General features: G+C 43.6%; 1 protein-coding gene across 1 annotated transcript in view; it reads left to right on the forward strand.

Moving 5' to 3' along the window:
• cubn (cubilin (intrinsic factor-cobalamin receptor)) overlaps positions 1 to 25218 on the forward strand; it is a 51312-nt gene extending 26094 nt beyond the window's left edge. The window contains exons 32-67 of the mRNA XM_041968231.1: positions 126 to 279; positions 523 to 639; positions 722 to 835; positions 926 to 1054; positions 1138 to 1270; positions 1603 to 1808; positions 2006 to 2187; positions 3734 to 3926; positions 4970 to 5167; positions 5290 to 5436; positions 6073 to 6263; positions 6433 to 6601; positions 6744 to 6915; positions 7495 to 7673; positions 8519 to 8728; positions 8807 to 8947; positions 10307 to 10491; positions 12854 to 13025; positions 13144 to 13347; positions 13592 to 13741; positions 14026 to 14147; positions 14896 to 15121; positions 15205 to 15383; positions 16845 to 17001; positions 17555 to 17704; positions 17805 to 17990; positions 18461 to 18590; positions 19793 to 20010; positions 20170 to 20369; positions 22006 to 22168; positions 22359 to 22567; positions 23174 to 23318; positions 23504 to 23685; positions 23916 to 24081; positions 24270 to 24505; positions 24754 to 25218. Of these exons, the coding sequence (XP_041824165.1) occupies positions 126 to 279; positions 523 to 639; positions 722 to 835; positions 926 to 1054; positions 1138 to 1270; positions 1603 to 1808; positions 2006 to 2187; positions 3734 to 3926; positions 4970 to 5167; positions 5290 to 5436; positions 6073 to 6263; positions 6433 to 6601; positions 6744 to 6915; positions 7495 to 7673; positions 8519 to 8728; positions 8807 to 8947; positions 10307 to 10491; positions 12854 to 13025; positions 13144 to 13347; positions 13592 to 13741; positions 14026 to 14147; positions 14896 to 15121; positions 15205 to 15383; positions 16845 to 17001; positions 17555 to 17704; positions 17805 to 17990; positions 18461 to 18590; positions 19793 to 20010; positions 20170 to 20369; positions 22006 to 22168; positions 22359 to 22567; positions 23174 to 23318; positions 23504 to 23685; positions 23916 to 24081; positions 24270 to 24505; positions 24754 to 24861 (6123 nt within the window). The 3' untranslated portion in view covers positions 24862 to 25218. The remainder of the gene's footprint in view (positions 1 to 125; positions 280 to 522; positions 640 to 721; positions 836 to 925; positions 1055 to 1137; positions 1271 to 1602; positions 1809 to 2005; positions 2188 to 3733; positions 3927 to 4969; positions 5168 to 5289; positions 5437 to 6072; positions 6264 to 6432; positions 6602 to 6743; positions 6916 to 7494; positions 7674 to 8518; positions 8729 to 8806; positions 8948 to 10306; positions 10492 to 12853; positions 13026 to 13143; positions 13348 to 13591; positions 13742 to 14025; positions 14148 to 14895; positions 15122 to 15204; positions 15384 to 16844; positions 17002 to 17554; positions 17705 to 17804; positions 17991 to 18460; positions 18591 to 19792; positions 20011 to 20169; positions 20370 to 22005; positions 22169 to 22358; positions 22568 to 23173; positions 23319 to 23503; positions 23686 to 23915; positions 24082 to 24269; positions 24506 to 24753) is intronic.
• Positions 25219 to 26719: the final 1501 nt, after the last annotated feature.

Genomic DNA, 26719 nt, shown 5'->3' on the forward strand with positions numbered 1-26719 from the left:
TTGATGAGATTAACTTTTAATCTTCAGAACTTAGTGATGGGTTGGCTGCCCTGCTGGTCTCAGAAGAAACAAATGAGAAGCAGCTAAATTCTGTCTATTAAAAGTGAAAGTGTCTCCATCTACAGATCCATGATGGTCCGACCATGTCCTCCCCTCTGCTCGCCCAAGTGTGTGGTACCAGTACGCCCCCCATCACCTCCACCCAGAGCACCATCTATGTTCGCTTTAGGTCTGACTCCAGTGGCAACCACCGGGGCTTCAGCGCTCACTTCTCAGAGGGTTGGTCTCCAGCTTTCAGTCAAAACCACATCTTCTGGTCCAGTTTAACAAATATTAACAGTGGTTGAAGTAAAGAAAACTTTTTATAACTTTTATTTCCCAAAACCAGATAAAAACCTAGTGAGAAACAGAAAATTCTACTAAACAGTTTAGTAATCTGAAGTGAATCTAAATGAATGATTTAGTCTTGGAGATGCGTTCAGAGAGGCGTGGCCTCTTCTGACTGAGTCGTTTGTTCAACAGCTTGTGGTGCAACCATCTTGACAGACGACAATGGTGGGTCCATAGCATCGCCGCGGTACCCAAGACCGTACCCACCGGACCTGGACTGCAGCTGGATCATCAAAGCTCAGGAACCATGTGAGCTGAACGTCGGTCTTTGTTCATGTTATAAATACATTTATGTTGCATACAAACAGCTGACTTGTGCTTTTCTGACCAGTCAACCATGTGACCCTGTCATTCACTGACTTGGAGTTGGAGATGATCAACAGCAACTGTTCACACGATGCCGTGGAGATCCTGGATGGAGACAACTACCAGGCGCCCTCTATAGGTAAGGCCCAGGTTTAGCTGGTGCGTCACGAATCTGTTAAACCGGAAACAAAAATAAATCTAATAAATAAATGATCTGATTTGTTGTCAGGGCGCTACTGTGGAACTGAGTTGCCTCATCCGGTGACATCATTCAGCAACTCTTTGGTGGTCAACTTCACCTCCGACCACTCGGTCTCTAAGAAAGGGTTCAGAGCGACCTACACCGCCTCCACCTCCAGTACGCCATCAGCCTCCAATCACAGATCAGGCTCAGGTGGTTCAGCTTGCTGACTGGATCTTCTTCTCCCTGCCTTTCATCAGGTTGTGGAGGAGATCTGTTGATGGAGACTGGTGCGTTCAACAGTCCCAACTACCCGGATGCCTACCCTCCGAACATGGAGTGTGTCTGGACCATCACAAGTTCACCTGGAAACCGCGTCCAGCTCTCATTCATGTTAGTGTGAAGTATTTTCATCTCGTGGTTCACATCGGAGCAGTTTCTGGGCTTCCTGTGTCCTTAGTGAGCTGTGCATGATTGATGGGCGTCGTAACGTGCACATGCTCTGCACGTATGATTAAAAAAAGGGGTTAAATGTTTCAGGACGAAGCATCGTCCAACCGTTTTCAGTCCGTAGGCTCCAGAGAGAAGCGTGTACATGTGCCAGAATGGAGGTCTTTATTTCCTCCCTTTATAATTAGATGATTCCTATTTTATGTAATTATTCATTTCTGAAGCTTTTTTTTTCATTGAATAGCAGTAAGAGATGATTTTTGTGTTTCCTTCAGCATGTTTCACCTTCAGGGAGGCTCAGACTGTGGAAATGACTATGTGGAAATCAGAGAAGGTAACTCCAGCGGCTCTCTGGTTGGTCGCTTCTGTGGAAGCTCTCTTCCCTCCAACTACACCTCTGTGACTGGCCACGTCCTCTGGGTGAAGTTCGTCTCCGATGCATCGGACAGTGGAGCAGGATTCAGAGCCACGTTCGCTCATCGTAAGTTCCTCTGTTTGGTTCATTTATGACTCTGTAAGTAAACTAATGCTGTTTAGGAACCTGCTGTTCCTGGGCTTCCCGTTCAGGTAAAATACAACCAGAAATTACTGCAGTTATGTGTCATTACCACCTTATTGAGTGTAACTTGTAAGTTGGTGACCTGTTTCATAAGTCTGCACGTCCTCCCTGGTATGCAGTGTACGGCATTGACGTGGTTGGCGAGTCTGGTGAGATCGCATCCCCACTCTACCCCAGGACTTATCCCAATAATGCCCACTACCGCTGGACCATAACTGTGGACGGAGACAGTTTCATCCAGATCCGATTCGTGGACATGGACATAGAGGACCTGTATGACTGCTACTATGACCATCTGAAAGTAAGATAACGTACTGCATGCACCATCAGATTGTCCCAATTTTCAGCTGATTTAAGATGAATCCAGATCCAAAGTTACCATGAAAAACTGTAATGTTGAAACATATAAACAAGACTTTCTATCAGTTAACTTTATTTAAACTTTTTGACATCACACAGCCCCCGAGTACCACAATGACAGGGTGGTACACAAAGTACAAACCCAGAAAACATCAATATACACAGCTTAGTATTTCAGACCCACACGATTATTAGAAAAAACTACTTTGGAGATATAAATAACACAGAGAAGGTTTCACATGGACCTCCAGTAAACACATGAAGGTCACAGAAAGCCTGAATGGAGTAAAGCCAAGCCTCATCTGAGAGAGGCTGCTGCACCAAGAACTATGTTAATCAATACCTGAGATCACCACATGGACACCAGGTTACTGTAAGAGTAGCATTAAGAAAGAAAGAAAGAAAGAAAGAAAGAAAGAAAGAAAGAAAGAAAGAAAGAAAGAAAGAAAGAAAGAAAGAAAGAAAAAATTTAATTTCCAATTTTCCTGTATTTTATTTTATTTTTTATTTTTTTACAGCGCCAATTCACAACAAAGTCAATTCAATACATTTTCACAGATCCAGTCCAATTCAGTCCAGTTTATTATAAACCCATTAAAACAAATCCATCATATGATCCCATCAGTCCAGTTTCTAATAACTGAGTTCACATGGAGCAGTTCATTAAAATAATGAGCTAGCTAAGAAAACCTCCATCAGAACCAGGACCAGAAAGGAAAACCTCCATCAGAACCAAAACCAGGAAGGAAAACCTCCATCAGAACCAGCCATCTTCCTCGACCGGTCAGGGTGGAGAGGACAGGAAAGTGGGATGAACCAGCAGCAGAACTCTGATCCAGCTGAGAAAGAAGAAGAGAAACACAAATGAACAACAACAGCAGATGTTTCTACATGGAGAGTAAAGAGAGCCCAGTGCATCATGGGACGTCCCCCAGCAGGGAGGAGCCCATGCATCATGGGACGTCCCCCAGCATAGAGGAGCCCGGTGCATCATGGGACGTCCCCCAGCATAGAGGAGCCCGGTGCATCATGGGACGTCCCCCAGCTGCCTCAGTCTCTAGCAGCAGGATTAGAGGATGGATCAGGGTCACCTGATCTGAAGGTAGAGAATGTGTCTGCTTCCTGATTTCAAAGCTGCTTCTTCAGCTTCATGTTTTCATTTCCTTAAAGACCTTTTGGTAAAAGGTGGGCACTGAGCAGTGGATGTTTGGGTGGAGGGGAGAAGCACCAGATGATCTGATTTTCCATGGAGGATCGGTAGAAGAGCTGTCTTGTTTTATCTTCCATAACAGCAATGAGAAACTTTCTAGTCCTCTGCCATTAATCTCTTTACACTGGCAGAAATTCATTGAGAAAACAATCAAGAACTGGCAAAGTCCTTTAGGACTCTGTGTAAAAGGACCATTTTGCGTCTCCTAGGGAAGGCACAGCTTCATCAGTGAATGAGTTAAACGTCACTGTGATACCTTTGTGCTGTTTCTCTGCAGATATTTGATGGCCCAGATGTTAATCATTACTCCATTGGTACGTTCTGTGGTCTGGACCTACCTCCTCCTGTGAGAAGTTCAGGAAGCTCGGTCACCTTGCAGTTCCTGTCAGATTCAGTGATGGGAGGACGAGGCTTCCTGGTAGAATGGACTGCTGTGCAGGACTCTGGACCACCTCCCACTATCCCACCAGGTCAGAGACATGGGGAATTTTGAGGCATTTTTGGGGTAATTTCCCACATGTTTAGCAGTGTTGTTCATCCCACAAAGGCACCGTCCTAACCAGCTCCACCTGCTTGTGAAGGTGACTAATCAGGCTCTCCATCCATGTATAACACAACTGGCTTGATTAAAGAAGAGAAATAATCCACCAAACACTAATTTCCTTGTAATTGTGCTGTTTACATACAGTTAAACAGCTCTTCATTGTCTTATATCGCCCTCTAGTGACCATTTACAAGAACAACAACATAAATTCCACATCAACGTTTTGTGGGTCTGGAGTTTAGTGAGAAACATTCAGTCCAGGAATTAGCACAGACTTTTTCCTACTCGTCTGTGCACACTTTCCCAGGAAAATTGCTGTTTCTTATTAGATAATGTCAGGTTTTAGTATCTGTAAAGCTACAACAGAAGCAGAAAACTACTCTCTGTCATGAGTGGCGGGCGACGGAGGAGGTGAGGACCCAAATGCAGACAGTCAAGGCAGGAGGCAGAACTGTGCTGGTGACAAGGTTTATTTCTCAGGACACAGGACAGGGAACCACACACGACAGGGGAATGAACCACATGTAAGGATCTGACAAGGAATAACAGCAAACCAGGAGTACTTATACACAGAGGGAATAACAAGACACAGGTGAAGTGGATGACTAATCAGGCCAGATGAACTAACGAGGCAGGAACAGAAAACCACAGAACATCAGGGAAAAAACTAACTAAATATAACCAGAAAACCAAGAACATGAACATAACACACACCAACACCCAGAAACCATGACACTCTCTGCATCCAAACTAAAGATCAGGTGAAGGCCTGCCAGGATAAAACTTCTCCCCCATATCGGACACGCACAGCACTGTCTCTTAGAAACTGGTAGAACTATATGAAATATTTATGAATTCCAGTCAGCTTATGTGAAGCAGTTTTGTCACCTACAGATAAAAAGGTGGTGTAGCAGTGCTGTGGTGGGTTCTGGGAATACCCATGTACTAACCTTTAAGTGTGTGTTTCAGGTGCATGTGGTGGAATGGCGATGACAGGGGAGACTCCTGGTTTCCTGTATTCTCCTGGATGGCCTGAAAACTACCCTCATAACCAGGAGTGTACCTGGCTGATCCGCTCTCCGGACTCCATAGTGGAGTTTAACTTCCTGTCTGTTGACATGGAGGGCAGCCCACCATGCTACTATGACAGCATTGTTATCAGAGATGGTAAGCCACAACAGTAGTGAGAATAACACTGATGACACAGGTCAGATATATCCTGTGTCAGATCATAGACTGTATTTGAATGAACCTCAGACCACTTCTTAGTTGTGATTGGGTGTTTCCAGGTGCAACCAGTCTATCCCCTGTCCTGGCCAGTGTCTGTGGTCGAGTTCCTCCTGGTCCTCTCCACTCCACAGGAGACTCCATGTTTATCCACTTCTCTTCAGACGGCATTGTGAATGGACAAGGCTTCAATGCCTCCTACTCCAAAGGTTGTTCACCTAAAAACATACAGAGAAATCACAAATGTATGACTCTCAGCTGTTATACACATCAGTCCAGACTGGAAACCTTTAAAAAGGGAGGAATTTTACAACACAGTAATACAACAGCCCATGTTGTTGGTTTATTCAGTCCATTTCCTTTTAGTGATAAACGTCTTCATTCACAGAAGAAAGACAATGTGCTCCGTCAGCAGTTCATCCAGTTAACTGTAGATTAAAGAAAAGAACAAATCTTTTTCTTTGACGAAGTTTTAAAGACAACGCTGCCCCCAGTAACCTTCCAAAGTTCCAAACTCAGATTTAATTCTGCTTTACCTAACCCTAAACAAAAATCCTAATCCTCACCCCTAAACATAACCTAAATCCGAACTCCTAAAAAAATCCTTTTGTACCTGTAGGGACAAAAACTACTGTCCTGACGTCCACAGGAAGTCACTTCATATGTTGGATGTTTCAATATCACAAAGACAAACAAATATTCATATAGAAGTGTTTGTTTTCTATTTTCCCTTTGTTTTTTCTACTATAATGATATTCAGTATGACTGGTAATACTTATATCTAATGGAAAACATCATGCAATTAAAAGACTTGCCAGAAATGGTGTCATTCTCTGGTGTTTCAGGTTGTGGTGGTCTCCTGCATGTAAACAGAGGTGTAGTGAGCAGTCCCCACTATCCCCAGAACTACCTTCCTGGTCTGGACTGTGGCTGGCATGTGATGGTCGAGCCTGGTTTTAAGGTGTCTGTGACCTTTGAAAGTCCCTTCCAGGTTCAGGGCTATGGAACTGGATGCAGCACCGGAGATTACCTGGAGGTAAGCACGAGCGTTTGATCACCGCCCCACGGCTGCAGAAGGGTTAACAATCTTCATTCAGGCTGCGTTTGTGTTGGTTTTCAGCTTTAACTCAACGTCTGAGGTCACAGATGAGTCGGTAAATGTGTTTGTACTCTGGTGTTTTATTTACTGAGTGGTGTTTGTGCAGGTCAGAAATGGTCCGGATGCTTCATCTCCTCTCCTCGGAGGACGTTTGTGTGGTTCAACCCCCCCGTCCTTCCTCCTGACCACCGACAACAACATGTTTATTAAATTTGTCTCTGACTCGAGCAACGAGGGCAGCGGCTTTAAGCTGACGTTCGAGGCTCACAGTCAGGGTACGGGAACTGTTTTCTATCCTCTTCAATTACCTTTTTTATTTTACTTAATTCAGTTTTTGAAGTTAAAGTTTGGTGAGCTGACTGAATGTTGTAATGGATAAAAATGATGTGGACATTTATTCCTCCTGTGTTTGCACAGCGTGCGGAGGTTTCATTGAGCTCAATGACAATGATCCACCCGGCTACATCACTTCACCCAACTATCCTCAGAACTACCCCGTGAACATCGACTGTATCTGGGTCATCACAGTGCCCAACGGAGAAGCCGTCCAAATCGACTTTGAGGATTTTTACATCGAGCCTGTATCCAGGTTAGTTTATTCCCAGGTTGTAGGTTGATTGTTATTCCACCAGAAGGTTGTAGGTTGGTAATTATTCCACCAGAAGGTCGTAGGTTGGTTCTTATTCCTCCAGAAGGTTGTAGGTCAGTTATTATTCCTCCAGAAGGTCGTAGGTTGGTTATTATTCTTCCAAAAGGTTGTAGGTTGGTAATTATTCCACCAGAAGGCTGTAGGTCAGTTATTATTCTTCCAGAAGGTTGTAGGCTCGTTATTATTCTTTCAAAAGGTTGTAGGTTGGTAATTATTCCACCAGAAGGTCGTAGGTTGGTTCTTATTCCTCCAGAAGATCGTAGGTCAGTTATTATTCCTCCAGAAGGTCGTAGGTCGATTATTATTCCACCAGAAGGTCGTAGGTCTGTTATTATTCCACCAGAAGGTCATAGGTCAGTTATTATTCCTCCAGAAGGTCGTAGGTTGGTTATTATTCCACCAGTAGTTTGTATGTCGTTTATTAATCCTCTGGAAGGTCATAGGTCAGTTATTATTCCACCAGAAGGTCGTAGGTCGGTTATTATTCCATTCTTCCTGTCTGGACTTGTTTTCCCTCAGCTGTTCCTATGACTACTTGGAGCTCCGAGATGGCTCGACGTTAAACTCTGACTTAATTTCTCGGCTCTGTGGCAACACCCGACCATCTACCCAGCATTCAACAGGACCTGCCATGCTGCTGAGGTTTCGTACAGACCACAGTGTTACACACCAAGGATTCAAGGCAAAGTACTCCATAGGTGAGAAGATAACATCAACCACACATCTGGAAGTAGATTTTCAAATTCAGAGGCTGGCATTTGATGTGGAAGAACTCAGTGAGGGTACATCCAACTCAATAACACACTAACCCACCTTCATTTGTTCTCCCTTTGGATAAAATCTCCAGTTTTCTTCCTCAGCTTTAGTCTACTCCAGTTAAGCTACTGAACTTTGTCATATGCACTAATGAAGAAAGAGAGCATGAAACTTTCCTGTGAGCCAATCACACAGTAGAGCTGCCTATAATGGCAACTAAAAGGCCACCAGTTTTCCTGAAGGCACCCAGTACAGACAGCTTCCATATCCCAGGAACTACAGAACTACTAAGGTCTGTGGATCTCAGAGGTCAGAGGAAACATACCAGCTCAGTCTGTCTGAGATGTCTGGGACATTTAATGTGATCAGGAAGCCTTCACTAATGAGCCAGCAGCATAGATCCAAACAGAAGATCTGGATCAATGATGGATCCAGCAATTGTCTGTCAGACCTTCTCCATTTGAAATTGTTTCTATTTCTAAAATGTCTGATTGTAATCTGATGAGGAAAATGTGGATATATGAAGCTGTGATAGAGTCAGACTTACCTAGTCACTGTAACCAAGTAGAAAAATATTTGTTTTGAGAGTTTATGATACTGGCAAACATTAAACTGAACTGATATTATATCATATACTTATCAATCTTACTGGATTTTATTGGAGATTTTCTGGTTAATAAATATGCATTTAAACTATGACATGTGCAATGCTTATAATGGAAAACCTCTTTTTAAAGAGGAGTTGTAAAGCAGTAATGGCTCTCTTGTGCTTTTCATCTCCTCTCAGCAACGTGTGGAGGAACTTATTTCGGTCAGAGCGGATCGCTCCACAGTCCTGGCTTCCCAGGATCTAACTATCCTGATGGCTCCAGCTGTGAGTGGTACCTGGAGGGGCCCACTGGACACTACCTCACCCTCAGCTATGAGAACTTCAACCTGCAGAGCTCCTCAGAATGCACAGCGGACTACGTGGAGATCAGGGATTACAATGCTTCTGGTGAGGAAAAGAAAGATCAGTTCATTTTTCAGTCATGAAACAGTAATCGGTGAGACGTCTTTTCATCTCACTGCTCAGGACAACTGCTGGGCCGACACTGTGGCAGTAATCTTCCAGCTCCTCTGGACACGTCTGACAGTTTCGCTTACGTCAAGTTTGTTTCCGACACAAGTATAAACGCAGCTGGATTCAGACTGACTTTTGAAGCCAGCGTTGAAGGTACGGTCACACAAGGATTGCCACTAATACGACATTATTCTAGTTATATCTGCATGAATAAAGTCAGAATAGGGCTGCACAATGGTGTGGTGGATTTAATCTCATTTTTATTATAAATTACTAACTCAGCTCTAAAAAATGTAAATAAAAACAGAATCTCATCAGGTCATATTTTATTCCCAGTGGAAGATAAAAAAAATTATCAGAGGATGAAACTGAGATGTTTCACCATGTGATGAAAATATGAGCTGATAGTAAATCTGATGGAAAAAGTTGGAACAGGAGCAACAAAAGGATGGAAAAGTACCTGGTACAAACCAGAAACACCTGGAGGAGCATTGGACAACTAACCAGGTTACCTGGCAACAGGTCAGTAACATGACTGGGTATAAAAGGAGCATTTCAGAGAGGCAGAGTCTCTCAGATGGAAAGATGGACAGAGGTTCACCAATCTGAGACAAACTGGATCTAAAACTGGAACAATTTCAGAAAAATGTTCCTCAGACTTTGAAGATCCTCCATCTACAGTGTAGAATATCATCAGAGGATTCAGAGAATCAGGAGGAATCTCTGTATGCAGGGACAAGGCTGGATGCTGGTGATCTTCTGCATTAAAAGCAGACATGATTCTCTACTGGAAACCACTGCATGGACTCAGGAAGACTTCCAGAAACCACTGTCTGTGAACACAGTTCACCCTGAAACCCACAAATGTAGGTTAAAGCTCTATCATGCAGAGAAGAAGCCAGATGTGAACAGGATCCAGAACCATCTTCTTCCGTCTTCTCTGGACCAAAACTCATTTAAAATGGTCTGAGGCAAAGTGGAAACCTGGATGAAGATGTGAACTAGTTTGTGGAAAGCATGGACGGCGTGTCCTGCAGACTAAAGAGGAGAGGGAGCATCCAGCTTGTTATCAGTGGACAGGTGAAAAGCTGCATCTCTGATGGGATGGGGCTGCATTAGTGCCTATGGCGTGGGCAGCTTCCACATCTGTGAAGCTCCATCAATGCTGAAAAGTACATGGAGGTTTTAGAGCAACATCTGCTCCCATCCAGACAACGTCTCTTTCAGGGAAGGCCTTGCAGATTTCAGCAAGACGATGCTGAACCACATCCTGCATCCATCACAGCAGCATGGCTTCACAGGAGAAGAGTCCGGCTGCTGAACTGGCCTGCCTGCAGTCCAGAGCTTCAGAGGACTGAAATTAAAACTCCATACACTCTGCTGGTTTTCTAAGCTAAACAAGATGTCCTGAGACATCATTTCTTGTTAATTAGCTGGATAGAAATCAGCTGAACTGAGTTAGCTAATGCAGGAGAGTTTGTAAAAATGTCTTTATCTTCTTTTCCTCTGCAGCTTGTGGAGGGGAGTTGAATGCACCCTCAGGAACCATCTCCTCTCCCAATTATCCCAATCTGTACCCGCACAGCCGAGTGTGTCGCTGGGAGGTGGTGGTGGCGCCGGGCCGCAGGGTCACGCTCACCATCAACGACCTGAGGCTGGAAGGTTCTGGTACCTCCTGCGTGTTCGACTACCTTGATGTGAGCTCCTTTCTCCTCAGACTTTCTTCTATTTCATCACTTTATAAATACACAAAAATTCAGATTTAACTAAGATGTAACAGATTACTTGTGGAGGATTTTCTTTAGATTGGTTTTAAAAACTAACAAAAAAAACACCTTTACTAATTTTTGTTTTTAGGTAGTGAATCTGTAATAAACATGTAAACCTGACAAACATGTCCAGACTACAGCTGCTACCACAGTTTGCCCCAATAAGTGTGATGGGATTCCTGAGGTGTTATGACAGCAGAGCGTCCTGTAACAGTAAATTGTCAGTAAGTTTATGCTCCTTTTTCAGACGCTGACACCGTTTCATGAAGTCTGAATGAAATGAAAGTAGATGAAGATCACAGCATCATCGCCTCACAGCCCTGTTCAGAGCAGATGTGTCTCTGCTCCTCTCTGGGCTCTTTTTCTTTTTATTAGACTTCTGAAGTAAAATCGATTTCCTGTGAGGTTTTATTTTTTCCAGAGACTTAAAAAAAACACATGTTGGGCTGGTTGTTGGAGGAACCCACGCAGCCATGTTGTTTCCACCCATCGGGCCTTAAAGGGTCGTTTTAACGTTTCCGACCATTTATTTCATTTCCAAACTAAAATTTTAATCAAAAAAGTGAATATTTAATACACAAAGTTAAAGCTTTCACAGTTAGCAATGAGTTCAGGATGAAGTTCAATCAGCCAAAAGTAACGTAAATATTGATTCTTTCATCGGGATATTTAGGCAGAGTAGAAACCATAAAACCGAACAAACCACAAATCTTCCTGTGGACTGACGTTTCATGTCCGGACCTGTAGATGCAGGAAAGTTCGGTTTGCTCTCGCAGCTGGTTTACTGAACACGTTTCTCCTTCTTAGGCTGAATTTACCTTTCATCATTTTAACTCTGTTTTGACATTCACCAGGTTTTCATCATTCTGGGTTCTGGGCTGTGGCTGAAAAATGAAGCTGCTTCTGCTGGCAGAGGAAGGGACAGCATCTCTGACAGTCAGAAAAAATTAGTCCATTTTTCTTGTTCTCTGCTGGAGCTGTTGACCAGTTGGAAGTGCTGCAGTGAGAGACGTGGTTAAAGCCGCTGGAGAAACACATGAACCAGTTCTAGCTTAGGTGGAGTTAGGTAGAGCCGAGCCTTTTCTCCCAGTTCTAAATACATTAGAATTAGTTGCAAACAACCAAACAAAAAAAAGAGAGCTGAACTAACTATTCAGGGTTTTTTCCCAGAGACTTTGGAGAAGAATGCGCTTCCTCTGTTGTCGCTAGCTTGATAGAAACAACCCGCTTGTTTCCATTTTCTCACACAGTAAAACAAACAAATGGACTCTGTGATGCAGTGGAGTAAAAAATAACATCAACACGGCCAACCGGATGATTTACTGCCTCGCTAGAGATCTGTCACAGGAAGCAGCCTGCACATGCTCCTCGTCGCTCTGAGATCACCGTACATGCAAATCAAGGCCAAGTCACCGCACAGATCCCGTCTCTAACTTATTTACATTTATCTGATGACATCATCTGTTCGATAATGACCTCAAGTCAGAAACTATCACAGCATCTTAGGTCACGTTTCAGTCAGTTCCAGACCTGCCTCCAGTCTGACAGAAGCATTGCGTTAAAGGAAACCAGTGCATTGAGAATCCATCCCTGTTAGTGGGCGAGGACAGAAACTACGAGAGCAGCAAAGATGTAAAGTAATTCAAATGAACCAACCATCCTTTTCCTCTGGTAGCTGGTGTCATGTAGGTAGAGGTAGAGGATGTTATCTACGCTGCAGTTCATTGTTTACGCAATGGTTCGGCCACCACGTTCACCTTTACCTTCCACACACACACACACACACACACACACACACACATCTTCTGGTGTTTCCACACATGCTCTGACTCTTCTTTTGTTTTGGGCTTATAGGAACATGTGAGTACATGTAAGTAGCTGATGCATAGAGCTGGAAATTCAGTGCTTAGTAGACACGGAAGAACCAGGCTCAGCTAACCTGGTGCCATGTAAATACTGAGGCTTCACCCTTTATACAGCCAACAAATTAAATCTTTAACGCAGACAGTCAGTGTGTTGGGGACTGTAGGCTGAAGAAACTTGGTATTTCATGGAGGCAGCAAAGGTAAAATGACAAATCCATGAATAAGGATTTTATTCCCAGTAGAAGATGGGTCCTAACATAAGCCAGGAGTACTGGCTGGACACCAGACTGGAGGCATAAGGGAAGGTTCTTGGTATTAAAATGCTCCGTGAGGCTGGGTCACCCCTCTCTCCTCCCATCAGCCTTGTGTGACATTTCCTGAGTTTGGGACAATAAAAATGATTACAAACATCTATTTTTCTCCAGGTCCTGAATGGGCTGGCAGCTGATGCCCCCCACCTACAGAGATTCTGTGGTACAGTATCAGCAGGTACTCAGGTGCATTCTTCAGGTAACACCATGGCCATCGTCTTCAGGACCGATGCTTCTGTGTCCAACGGCGGCTTCATGGCGACTTACTCCTCTGATGAGCCTGCAGGTAAGATTTATTTTTATGATGACTGTGGTCAGAAAAATCAGACCAAAGTTTGGATATTTTCAAACCTGCTGCAGTAGGTTTTGTCTTTAAATGACTTTTTGCTGCTGTCTGCCTTTAGTTTGTGGCGGTATCCTGGACAACCCACAAGGCGGGAACTTCACCTCCCCTGGCTACCTTCTCTCTAACTACAGCAACAACCTCAACTGTGAGTGGTTGATCCACAACCCACGTCAGGTCAACTCTTCGATTGTGGTGCTCATAGAAGATCTACACCTGGAGAACCATCAGACCTGTGACTCTGATTTCCTCCAGTTCCGCTTAGGTGAGTGTAGGACAGAGTGCATGGGAAGGAAAAAACAAACCCACCAAGGTTCAAACCGGCAACCCCGTAGCTTTATAGCTCCAGTTCTAACCGCTCCCACTCTGATAGACCGAACAGTGGACGTTTAGGTCAACAACAGAGTTGGACATCTGCAGGAAAAATAAAGTAAATGTGTGGGTTAATTGTCAGTTTCTGTTCTTTCCTTGTCTTTTTTTTAAATAAAATTGTCAGCATTTCTCCACAGGTGACTCACATGGGGAGCTGTTGGCCAGGTTTTGTGGACAAACCATCCCTCCAGTTCCCATTGTGGTCTCCACCTCACACCTCTGGGTCCATTTCCAGACTGATTCTCAGCAGGGAGATTTGGGCTTCAAGGCCAAGTACATGTTTCCTGGTAAAATAACTTTAATACCTTCATAAAACCACAGATCTGTGTCTCTTAATGAATGTTGACAAAGTCAAATGAAAATTTTTATTCGTGGATAAGGTGGTCCATGCATTTGGATCAGGTATGTTGGAACAGGGAACCGTCCCAGGGGTTCACGAGGACCAGGATCAGGACATTTAATACCATATATTTTATTATAAAAAAGATCACTAACACTTTTCTAATCTAGATGTGATAATATTACTATACTTTTCTTTTCTTTTCTTATGTATCTAATTCTGTGTGTGCAGAATGTGGGGGCTGGCAGTCGGGTGAAGGAGGGCTGATCTCCAGCCCTAACTACCCCGACCTCTACCCCAGCCCCAGTCGCTGTGCTTGGCTGCTTGAAGCTCCAGCAGGACACACCATCACGGTGAGTCTGTGACACAGCCTTCTGCTCTGATATGGATCCAGTACACCAGTATAGCCAGTAAATATGCCATATTTATCTTATTTATGGATTTATTTGACTGAAACAAGATCTGACAATTACAGTGAGGTCTTGAAATATTTGGACACTCAACCCCCAACTGCTCCCCATGAGCTGGAATCTGGCAGCCCACTGCTCCTAGCAACTAGGATGGGTTAAATGCAGAGAAAGAATTTCCCAGCTTGGGATTAATAAAGTAGAATAAAGAAAAAAATAAAACATAATGCTCAAGAACCTGCATTACACCAGATTAAAATATTAAAACACATAATCATCATCATCATCACTAACACCAGCATTGTAACATCTGACTGGCTGCCATGATCCTGTGAAGGAATGAATACAACTTTAACTTTTCCAACTTAATTTTAACTCCAAAGCGAAAACAAATGTTTTCTATCAGCATTGTGGTTTAAAAAATGATCAAATCTGATAGTTTGACCAACAGACATCACAATTTTGATTATTATCGATCTGCCCATCCCTAATCTTTACCCAGTCTGGTGTGAAGGGACCTGATGAGATGGTGTAAATCATTCAGAAATCTCTAGAACAGAAACTAACAGGCAGACGTGGTGTGAGACAACAAAAGATGAAAATTAAAAACCATCCAGAAAGCAACGACTTCTGACTCAGGATTCCTGCTGAGGCTGGGATTTCTGTAATCCATCTCTGCATGTCTTTCCTTCAGCTGACCTTCAGCTACTTCAACGTGGAGCCCCACTCCACATGTGGCTGGGATTCTGTCACCATCTTCAACGGAGCTTCCCCTGGTTCTCCTGTTATTGGCCAGTACTGTGGCACCACCTCCCCAGGAGTCATCCAGTCTGGCTCCAATAAACTTGTTGTAGTTTTCCTGGCTGACCATATTGTGTCTAAAGGTGGATTTTTAGCGTCCTGGTCTACAGACTCTTCAGGTGGGTGAAACTTTAACTGTGATGGTCTTTAAAGAAGGCTTTCTACATGTACTCTCCATTCACACATGTGCATTTTCCACCAGGCTGTGGAGGGGTGATCCATGCCGATACAGGTACAATCAAGTCACCAAACTATCCCCAGAACTTTCCAGCTAATGTGGAGTGTTCCTGGAGGATTGTTGCCCATGAGGGAAACCACTTAGAGATGAGCTTCAACAATGAGTTTGAGATTCCCGGGACCTGCCAGAACAGCTACATCAAGGTAAGCCACTCATCTCCGAAAAGAACTTCACCAGATAAGAATCCAAGATTTCTCTAAGTGTAGACACATAACTGCATTAGCCTCCATCACGAGCAGTATTATGACATGCCCACCTCGGTGAGATCAACACTGAGAGTGGGTATGGAAATCTGTAGTCTAGCAACCATCAGCCCCCTCCTCTACATGGACAACATCAAGCTGTACGTAAGAACTGAGCGAGACGCTGATTAACTGATGTCATTCAGACTGGATAAATGCAGCTGAATAGTACGAAAGAGAGGCAGGAAGATCCTCCCATCCTGAGGGGCTGAACTACCAGAAGACAGTTACAAACACCCTGGGATACCACAGGCTAATGATAACCATGAGGTGGCCGTAAGGATGGCAGACAACACCTAGTACCTACAGACACTAAGGCAGGTCCTAAAGGGTAAGCTGAATGGAAAGAATAAAGTCCAATTCATCAACACGTATGACCAGAAGCCATCAGACACCATCTAATATAATAGACTGGCCAAAGGAGAGGATGGAAGTCACTGATATCAAGACCTGAAAGCTTCTCACAATGCCTGGAGGGTTTATACCCAATTCCAGCAGCCTAAGTCTGGAGACTAGGAGGAAGGAGGGTGACCAGGATGAAACATTAAAGATCAGTACATCAGAAAGATGGAGTCCAGTGAGGAAGGTCTGGGTAAACGACAAACAGTTGAAACCCAGCATGGAGGAGGAAGAGGAGGAACCATGAAGGAGGAATAAACCCTACATGGTGTACCATCGACAGACTGAAGAAGTGGCTTAATCAAGGAGTCCTCTCAGTGTCTGGAGAAGGCTGGTCTGACAGACAGCACAGAGACTCTGATCATGGCTGGACAGGAACAGGAGGTGAGCATGAGAGTGATGGAGGTCGAGGTCTACACACCAGACAGGACCCCAGCTAGAGGCTGCTCAAAGAGGTCTCAAAGAGAGTTCAGAACATTGCACGGTGGACAATGGAGGGAGGTAAGGCAGACATGGACATAACATAACCAGGAACAGAGTACAGCAACATCTGTCCCAGGATGAGACCACCACAGCGAGTGATAGAGTTGAGATCCTGAAGGACTTCCAGATCCCACTGGTGATGAAAAACCAGTGATGCAAACCAGCCTGACAGCGTGGTGGATGAAGGCAGCAGCGACAGATGTAGAGATCCTGAAAGAGAAACATCAAGAAGAAAGATGAGAATCTGGAAACATACGAAGAACTAAAGGAGGCGGTGGGGAGTGATAATCCAAGCACTGGGAGCGCGACTCCAGCAGATCTGAGGAGGAGTCCCGGGAACAGCTGAGATACTGTAGAGAACCCTCAGTCCTCTGGTGGAGGATCTGAGTTTGTCTTGTATCATGGATGCTGCTCCGGCTGAAGGAATTCACGATGTGTGAAATGGTCTTCATCATTTTAAAACTATTTTCTTGTCTGCAGGTGTGGTCGGGTCAGACTGAGAATACTGATGATCTTCTGGTGACTGGCTGCGGTTCAGTGGCCCCGGCCCCCGTCGTCGCTCCATACAACATCATCACAAGTCGATTCCAGTCTACTGAAGCGCCTGGCAAGGGTTTCTCCCTCTCCTTCACTACAAGTAAGAATCGGAAAGATTCATTGACTAAACCGCAGTTACTGAAAGTGATCATGGTTAAGGTAATACATTTAAATGTCCGGTTCCAGACATTCAAAGCTCCAGAAAGTATTCAGAACCCCTCTATATATATATATACTGCCCTTCCATTTTATATACCTGTGTATGCTGTCGCTGGGAGGGAAACATTCTTAAAAACCCGGTTGGCAGGGCGTCAAGAGCACGTGGTGGTTTTCAGATGGCCGATGATCTCATCCAGGGTTGTAGGACTGACTGGAGAAGAGTGTGTCATGGTGTTCATGTCTCTGAGTGGACACAGGGACATATGTCCTCCCCTGGCATGGAAGCACTGACTGACTGCCTGGTTTTCTGAATGTCATCAGTAAAGAAAGAAACAAACTCATTTTTACCAGCGTGGCATTAAATGATTAAGCTGATTTGCACTAACTGAGATTCTGCAGCGGATATATGCTGCAGTATTTGACCTGATTATGGACCTCGTCCTCTAGCAGCACCAGAGTCCCACGAACACAGTTTCTTCTCTTCTGTTCACCAGGGTGTGGTGCCAACTTCACAGCTCCTACTGGTCGGGTGGTTTCTCCAAACTATCCAGACAACTACCCTGACTTCTCCAACTGTAACTACACTATAGATGCTGGGCTGCAGACTGTCATCATCCTCACCTTTAACGTCTTCCAAACAGAAGGTAAAGGCTTGTATCAGCAGTATGGATGAAGAATAACAAGCAGAAGCTGTGTGTCCTTTACTCTCATGGAAAATGTGTCTAAAGAAATTTTCTTTCTCAGCACACTCCACCTGTGTTTATGATGGGCTGAAGATCTACAACCTGGCCACTGGTGGATCTGCTATTGCCGTTGTATGCGGCACTAACATTCCAGGGCCCTTTTCCACATTTGGCCCCATGTTACTTCATTTCTACTCAGACTCTGTGATCACACACCGTGGCTTCATGGCAGAATACAGAGCCATCCGTAAGTAAAGAGGATGAAAGAATGAAGAATTATACAGGAATCTCATGAGTACTTGAGTTGGCAACTACCCCTCCCTCCTACCAAAGATCAGACGGTTAAATTAAAAGTTCAATTAAAATGCAGTTATTGGGTCTCTGTGCATGATTACGACATGATTACTGCAGCGATAATGTTCAGTCAGCATTCTTCCTGCTCAAGCCTAAATGATCCATTCACTTGGACCAGGTGTGTTGGAGCAGGGAAACATGTAAAAACCTGCAGGATCTTGGCCCTTAAGGACCTGAAATGGACATCCCTAGCTTAAGGGATGACTAGGGAATGACCTTCCAGTGTTAGCTCTTGGTAACCAAGGAAATTTGCTTCAGTGCAGAATGATTTTATTAGCTGTGGCATATTACTCATATTACTGTATAGTACACATATTTATACTATGTGTGTGTGTGTATGTGTGTGTGTGTGTGTGTGTGCAGCATGCGGTGGTTTCTTCAACAGCACCTCAGGGACAGTGAGCAGTGCGGGACTCTCCATGACCAATTACCACCACAACATCAACTGTACCTACCACATAATGGTCCAGGCAGACAGAGTGATGGATCTCAAGTAAGTCTTCCTGCGTCACCTCACCCGTAGGACGAGAGAGGAACTGAGAGCATGTACCAGATCATCTCTTGATGACAGCTGTGGTGTCTGGGTGAGAGGGAGCCCTGCAGGAATTACATGTAACGGGTGTGAAAACGGGTGATTTTGTGCAAACACAGGGACAAGAAGGAAGAAATCAGTTAAGGGGAGTTAGTGTTGGTGACCAAGGGTCCAGAGAAGGCGATGCCATGATGTTCCTGGTAATGGCCCTGGAGGAAGGTGGCTGAGATGAGGATACAGGAAGTATGAAGTTTGTTTTGGCTGATGAGAAGAAACATCCTAGATTTTTATCAGTGGTTGAAGCCTTTTTGCTTCAGAGCCTGCTGAAGACGTGGTCCATGGTCCAGTATCTGACGGTACTATGACCACCGGAGGCTACCTGCCCAACCGTGACGAGCCACCATAGCTCAGGAGAGTCAGTGACTAGGTCAGTGGTTTGGGAAAATGTAGCAGACTAACTAATGTTTTGACAACTTGGGCTCTTGGAAACATTCTGGTCCACAATCCAGAACACTTGGTGGCAGTAATGCACCAATTCGTGTTTGCCAACCACCAAACAATATAAAGAAGAAGAACTGACCAGAGATTATTCCACCAAAGGGGTGCAAGGTAGAAAAAGTTTATAAACCACTGCGCTAGGTACACGGTGGTGTGGTGGTTAGCATCGTGGCCTCACAGTAAGAAGGTCGCTGGTTCGAGCCTTGGCTTGGGAGAGAAGTTGGAACTTGGCGAGGTGATGGCCTTTCTGTGTGGAGTTTGCATGTTCTCCCTGTCTATGCGTGGGTTCTCTCAGGGTACTCCTACTTCCTCCCACCCTACAAAGACATGCATGTTTATTGGTCACTCTAAATTCTCCCTCGGAGTGTTTGTCTCTTTCAGTGTTGGCCGTGTGATGGACTGGTGAGGGATGCCCTTATCTCTAGTTAGAGTTAGAGAAAACTCATTAGGTGATTAGATCAAGGAACATGCAGAGGAAAGAATCCTGGGTGGGTCAACCAGATTTAAGGAGGTCAGTAAAGGAGTGAATGAGGTGTGGCTTTGTTCCTGAACCAGAGTTAACAAGCTATGTTGTACTCAGGCCCCATCAGTGAACTCTGAAATTCGGCTTCTGAACCTTTAAGCAACACTTTTAGTTTGCTGTGCCTTCTTCTTTCTGTCCACAGGTTCAACACTTTCCATCTGGAGGCATCTTCTTCATGTATCTATGACCATGTTGCTGTTTATGATGGACCAGACACCTTTGCACCCTTACTGGGGAAATTCTGTGGTACAGTGCTCCCACCTAACCTGCGCTCCTCCACCAACCAGTTATTCATCGTATTCAGGACAGACGCCTCCATTAATGGGATCGGCTGGAGAGCTACTTACCACGAAACACTTGGTAAGTCAAGTATGATCTCAGATGAAGGACCTGCTTTGGTGTTTGATTCTGGTTTTACTTGCATTGTAAAATCGCCCAGACGTGGTTTTCTTCCTTGGGCGGTGCTAGCCCAAATACAGCTGATTGAAGAAGTGGTTGTTTTTTCTGAATTGCCTCCAGGTCCAGCACAGGGATGTGGTGGCTACCTCTCCATGCCTATGGGCATGTTTGGGTCACCAGATCCAAACCTGGATGGACGCTATGAGCCCATGATGGACTGCGTATGGACCATCGAGATGCCGGTGAACAGGGTGATAAACCTGACCTTCAGCTCTTTTGATCTGGAGAGCTCGTCTAACTGCTACTACGACTATGTCAAGGTGAAGTCACTTAAATATGAATTAATATTTGCACATCCTGCTTCTTTAATACGAGAGGAAAAACCATCTGTTCTCTGCAGGATTATAATAACGTTAAAAAATGAACAGGAAGTGTAGACGATGGGCCTCATTCACCAATACCTTCTTAAATTTATACTTAAGTTTTACTTGAGATGTTTTTTTTTGCAAATACCCACCGTCAGATGAACATGTTCTTAGACTGCAGAATTGTTCGAATCGTTCCTCTTAGATCGGTGAATACCAATCTCTCGAAAGTTGAAAGGACGGACCAGCCAGTCCTACTTTGCATAAAGTTCATGACTCTCCCGTGTGCAAACATGAGAGAAACAGATGAGGTTAAAATAATAGAACGACAAACTGATTAAAACACAACAAGAAAGAAACATAAATAAGTGCAACGAAGCCTGATTTTCCTCATTTTTAAAGTGTTTACTTGAACATAAATAATTACATGGTGACCTTCAAATAATCTAAAAACAGCTTTATATACAAACTGGTCATTAATTGCTCTAATTGATTTCTTAATAAAACTAATTATTATAATGAAAAGACACAGTTGTAGTAAATTTAAATTATTAAAGACCACATTCAGCAGGTGGATCTGGATTTTATGGAGTGATGTTCTTGTGGTTGAGGGACCGGGCGTGTTTGCAGTTGTTTACAATGATGGCGTTAGAAAGACACGCAAAAGAATTAAATCCATCTTATCTGCAACTTGTTCCTGAATGAACGAAATGGATGAAAAATAGTTTAATTTCCTCTCGAAGGAAATTATAATGTTTGGATCTGAAATATTGGTGTTTATCTAAATAAGAAAATTTTATACTTAACCAAAGTTATTTAAAAATCTGACAAAACATGACTGTAGTGCTATTTTTGTATTTTAATTAACAGAACAGCAGAAAACAACAAAAATGCTTATTTCATTCAAACGTGTCGGCTTGCAGATGTTCATAATGTACTCCTGGAAGTGTTCGTAGGATTTGTTCTTAGCTAAGATTATGAAAGATTTTGGTAAAATGTTCGTAAGTGTAATTTAAGAACAAATTTCTTCGTTGTTGACTGAGGCCCGTTGTCTCTATGTGATGTTTTCTGGTAATGTCTCATACAGATGGGATTCATGGCTCTTTGAAGGGAGCCAGATCTTGAGGAGTCGTTCCTTTTAAAGAGCCATTCAAAAGACTGGTTCATTCTTACAATATCTTACAAAATTTCACAATTTTTAAGAACGAACAATCATAATATGTACCTATATAAAATCTATTATACAAGACTTTAAAAATATAGTAAAATAATAGATAAACAAAGGATAAACCTAAGGAAAGTGCAATTTCTAGTAAATGTTTTGGACAGAACTCACAGTATTTGTTTCTGAACACTCTGCACATCGATGCTTCACATGAATGGAGTGTGTTGGACATCAGACGTCTATCATGTCACAAATGTGATGAAGGCATTGTGGAAAATTTATATATAAAAAGAATGCCTCACAAATGAACGGCTCACAGCTGTGACTTGGTTCCCATCGTTCATTTAAAAGAGCCGTTCAAAAGAATGGATTCGTTCCCGAACATCACGTCTCTAATGTCTTAAATACGTCTGTATTCTCCATCAGATCTATGACGGTGACAACATGAACTTCCCCCTGGCTGGAAAATTTTGTGGTGTTTCCATCCCGAGTTACTTCGTGTCGAGTGGAAACTTCCTGACGGTTCAGTTTGTCACTGATAGCGTGGTTCAGAGGTCAGGATTCAATGCCACCTACCGAGCAATGCCTAGTAAGTTTCATCTTTCACAAATTCTCTTTCAAAAGGTATAAGGGCATAGTAAATATAACTCTAAGCCCAGTACTGTGCCCATGTCTAGAGGACAGAGGACTATAGTTTAACTAAAATATATCAAGTGTACATAAGCGTATGTTTTAAACTTGGGCATTTCTGAATCGTATCCATGTCTGTCCTCCTTCAGGGGTTTGCGGCGGGACCCTGAACGCCACAACAACCATACAGACCCTGACTTCACCTTCCTTCCCCAGCGTCTATCCTCCTTACACCAACTGTCGCTGGATCCTGGATGCTCCACCCCAGGAAACCATCAACATTTCAGTCCAGACCTTCGTCCTTCAGCCCACGCAGGATTGCTCCACAAACTACCTGGAGATGAACGACTGGCCATTGGTGAGTTCACATGTGTTCTGGACCAAAAGGAGAAGGATAATAGGAAGTGCTGGTCATGAAGAGGTTTTCTACAAAACATCCCAATACCAGGTGTTCCTGGTTCTTTGGTTTTGGTTTGGTTTGGGTGGTTTTGACAGGTCATGCATGATGCATCTCCCAGTCTTTGTAACGTGGTTCATATTGTGCAAATTTTCCCATTTTAAAATGGGAAAGCTGTAGTTGTGCTTACTGCAATGGTCACAGCACCAGAACCATTTATATCTGCTTCAGGCACACTGGACCATACACGGGACCAGACCCAACTTCTAAGAAGAGAGGATGTCTCATGTTTTAATGAGCCATGCCCTCCCATCCCACTTTTTATGCCTGGATAAATATTTTTCAACCCATCACGTCTCTGGTTTTATATGGTCTATGAGCATCAAAACAAAACCTGGGAGAGAGTTTTGGATCTGAAGTTTTGAGTGAAACTGACAGCTCGGTGACCTAAACCTCCTGAAAGATTAAACCTGGTGAAGTTGTGACAGTTTTGACTCCAGTCCAAACCAGACTTCTACACCAGTTTGTGGAACAGCTGATAGTCTAATAAGCTTCTTGTGTTTCCAGGGAGACTACGGGCAGTCACATAAGTTCTGTGCATCGGACATTCATCCTCCAGACTTCTATAGCTATGGCAGAACAGTCCTTGTGCACTTTAAATCTGACACCTTCATGACAGGAAACGGACTCAGTTTCAGCTATCAAATCGCCAGTAAGTCTCCATGGTACACTTCTGACACTAGAACATAAGATTAGTCTGACATTTAGAGCTTTTTCTTCTCTTGAAGCAGTAGTCCCTTTGAAAACTGCACAGTGTGCTTTAGAATGAGAGAACGGTGAAAGGTATTGCACTTAATCTCTGATCAGTTGCCTAACGAAGGTTGTGCTGGTCTCCAGGCTGTAGCCGGACCTATGAACAGGAATATGGCTACCTGAAGAGTCCAGGCTGGCCTGACATCTACCCCCACAATATGGACTGCACCATCATCCTGAAGGCCCCACAGAACAGCTACATCTCTTTCTTCTTCAACCAGTTTGATCTGGAGAGCCACAGCAGCTGTAGCTTCGACTATCTGGAGGTGAGCAGGAGAGACACATTTACAGGGTAGATTCATCAGTAAGTTGAAGGAACTTTTGTTGGATTATTTCTCTCCTTTAATACAACCATTTCGTGTTATCTTATACATGGATGGAAAGCCTGATCCGAACAAATCTGATCTTTTTTGTGGCCAGCCAGCGTATTACAGTTTGTAGTACTGACTCTGATCTCTGTGTGATCTCTGATTTGTGGATTTGTGTTGTTACTCAGATCCGTAATGGAAGTACAGCAGACTCTCCTCTGATTGGTCGCTTCTGTGGCAGCATCCTTCCCAACCCCATCTTTCCACAATCCAACCAGCTCTACATGCGCTTCAAGAGTGACTTTTCCATGGCGCGAGATGGTTTTGATGCCACATGGACATCTTCTCCTCACAGTGAGAATTACACAGCTTATAGAACGTAGTTTTACACCAGGTCTCCATCAATTATCCAGATTGTTTTAACTCCACATTTGTCTCCGGTTAACCTGAAATCTCATTTCAACATGAAAAAATAAAGCTGTTTTTATGTCCGTGCTGCTGTTTACAGAGACGGCTGGATGTTTTCTGCCTGTGTTCCTCAGGTTGTGGTGGTACTCTGTTTGGTGACCATGGCTCAGTGGCAAGCCCCAACTACCCCGGAAGCTACCCTAACATGAGCCATTGTGAGTGGAGCATCAAAGCACCCAGAGGTCGGGTGGTGACCGTCACCTTTGCCCAGATCAGTATTGATGACCCAGGAGATTGTCAGAACAACTTCCTGAAGTTGTATGATGGCCCAGACACTTCCTCCCCACCTGTTGGACCTTATTGTGGATTGGTAAGTAACTCAAGTTATGACCTGAAAGTGTTTTCAGAACCAGTAAAGTAAATTAGACGAACGGTTTACAAGGTCAAAATGTATAATTTCATGCTAGAATAATATAAGGTTTCTTCTTGAAAAGGATTATGTTTGTTACCTCCTCATTGCCCACTGAACCTTCCTTTTTCACAACTACTTCTTTTTTCAACAATATTGGATGTTTTCCACACCCTGTAAGGCCTAACCCTGTCCTGTCTGTGGCTTAGGAAACCGACATCGCTCCATTTACATCCTCCTCCCACCACGTCTATGTAGTCTTCCAAGCCCAGCAGCCCACCTTACCGTCAGGCTTTAGACTCACTTGGAGCAGCTGAAGGACAACCTCCTTTGAACGAGCACACCAGCAAACCATCTCTAAATCCACCACATTTTATCTACTCGGCTACGACGACCCAATAACACGATGAGTAAGAAAATCTACTGAAAGGAACTGAAGTTCATCCTGATATTTGTTTAGTGTTGAATGTTCAAACGTATTTAATGCACTTTTATTTCTACTTAATAGATCTTGATTTCATATTTTTCTCTCTTTCCTCCTGTTTGTGTGTATTTATGACCCTGAGTCTGTTTAATAAAGACTGAATGAATAAAAATATGAATCATGTGCTGATTAATTGTAAATATAAGAGCTCTGAGAACTTTGTCATGAGTTTTACTGAAGACAAATAAAAGGTGAAGTGCGAGTGTGAACTGTAAGCTTGTTTTTGTCTCTCCAGAGGTCTGAGACACAGCGCTGATCCCCTCTGGCTTAGAGAAGCCACTGCTAGGGACTGATTCTAGTCCTCTGGGTGGGAGTTCCCATTCAAACCTAGATAAAAAGTTTGGTGCTGTTTTTACCTCTGACTGATGCTGCTGCATCTTCTTCACCCTGATCCAGAGTTGACCAGGGAACAACAACCAGAGGGAGAGAGAATTTTATATATATACGTATTTCAGTGTCTTATGTGAGCTCTTTTCCCCACTCTGCTCATCATGGCGTACAGCGATGCCATCATCTACCTGCTGCAGAGAGCCCAATTCAGCTGCTCTGTTACGTGAGAAGCTCCACAAATTCCAGGTGGAACCTCCACCTCCACCTGGATTTACCTAACAAACAGACCACAGGGTTTGTGAGACTGGAAGATTGTGTGTCTGAGATGGAGGTCTGCAGACCTGGAGCACCACAAGGGTCTGTACTCTCACCACTTCTCTTCACACTGTCCACCTCAGACTTCCAGTCCAACTCTGAGTCCTGTCATCTGCAGAAATACTCTGATTACTCTGCAGCTGTGTGGAGGATCAGTGATGGACCAGAAGCTGAGTGCAGAGAATTGGTCAGAAACAATCACCTCATCATGAACACAGTCTATTGAATCCAGAAGGTCTTAGCAGCAGGCCCTGATCTGCAGACAAATGATGCACACTTTATAACCCTGAGACCAGAGACCCCCACCCTCATACACCAGAACTCCAAGCTGAATGCTGGTTAAACTCTGCTTGCTCTGAGTAAACCTTCCTCACCTTGTCGTGATATGTGGGTTTGTGTTTCCTGTTTTATTTTGTAGAATTTTCTCAGTGTGAATTTTGTTTACTTTACTTCATGTTTGTCAGCACACCTGGTTTAATTTGCTCTTTTGCTTCAGCTGCTCCGTTAAGTCACTTCTGTATCCACTGGTTTCATTTATCACCGGCCAGATCATCGTCGTCTTTCCCCTGAAGAACTGATCTAAGTCCATCAGTTCTTTTGATTAAAACCTTAGTCCTGCACCTGTCTGCCTCTTCGTCCTGGATCTGTTATAATTCCACCCATCATGGCACATCTAGGGGATCTGGTGTAGTCCACAGGATTTTAGAATATATATAAATATATAGCACATTATACATTAAGCCTTGGAAATAAAAGTTACTGTTTTGTACAAAAAACTTTAAAGATCAGTCTGGACCACTTTTAATCTTGGACAAGTTTTTGTTCATTTGTGCATTTAAGACAAAATTCCTCAGAAAAATAATACAAACAATATTATTTTCATTAGATGAAACATATAAAACACAGGCTCCTTTTTACTCTGCCCGTAGGGTTGGAGGACAAAATTATTCCAACTTTATTTTACAACCCCAATTCCATACAAGATGGGACACTGTAAAACGTAAATGAAAATGTTTTGCTCTTTAATAAAAATCATGAGCTCATGT

The sequence above is a fragment of the Melanotaenia boesemani genome, chromosome 18, assembly GCF_017639745.1.
Source record: "Melanotaenia boesemani isolate fMelBoe1 chromosome 18, fMelBoe1.pri, whole genome shotgun sequence".
In the NCBI taxonomy this organism is placed as follows: Eukaryota; Metazoa; Chordata; class Actinopteri; order Atheriniformes; family Melanotaeniidae; genus Melanotaenia; species Melanotaenia boesemani.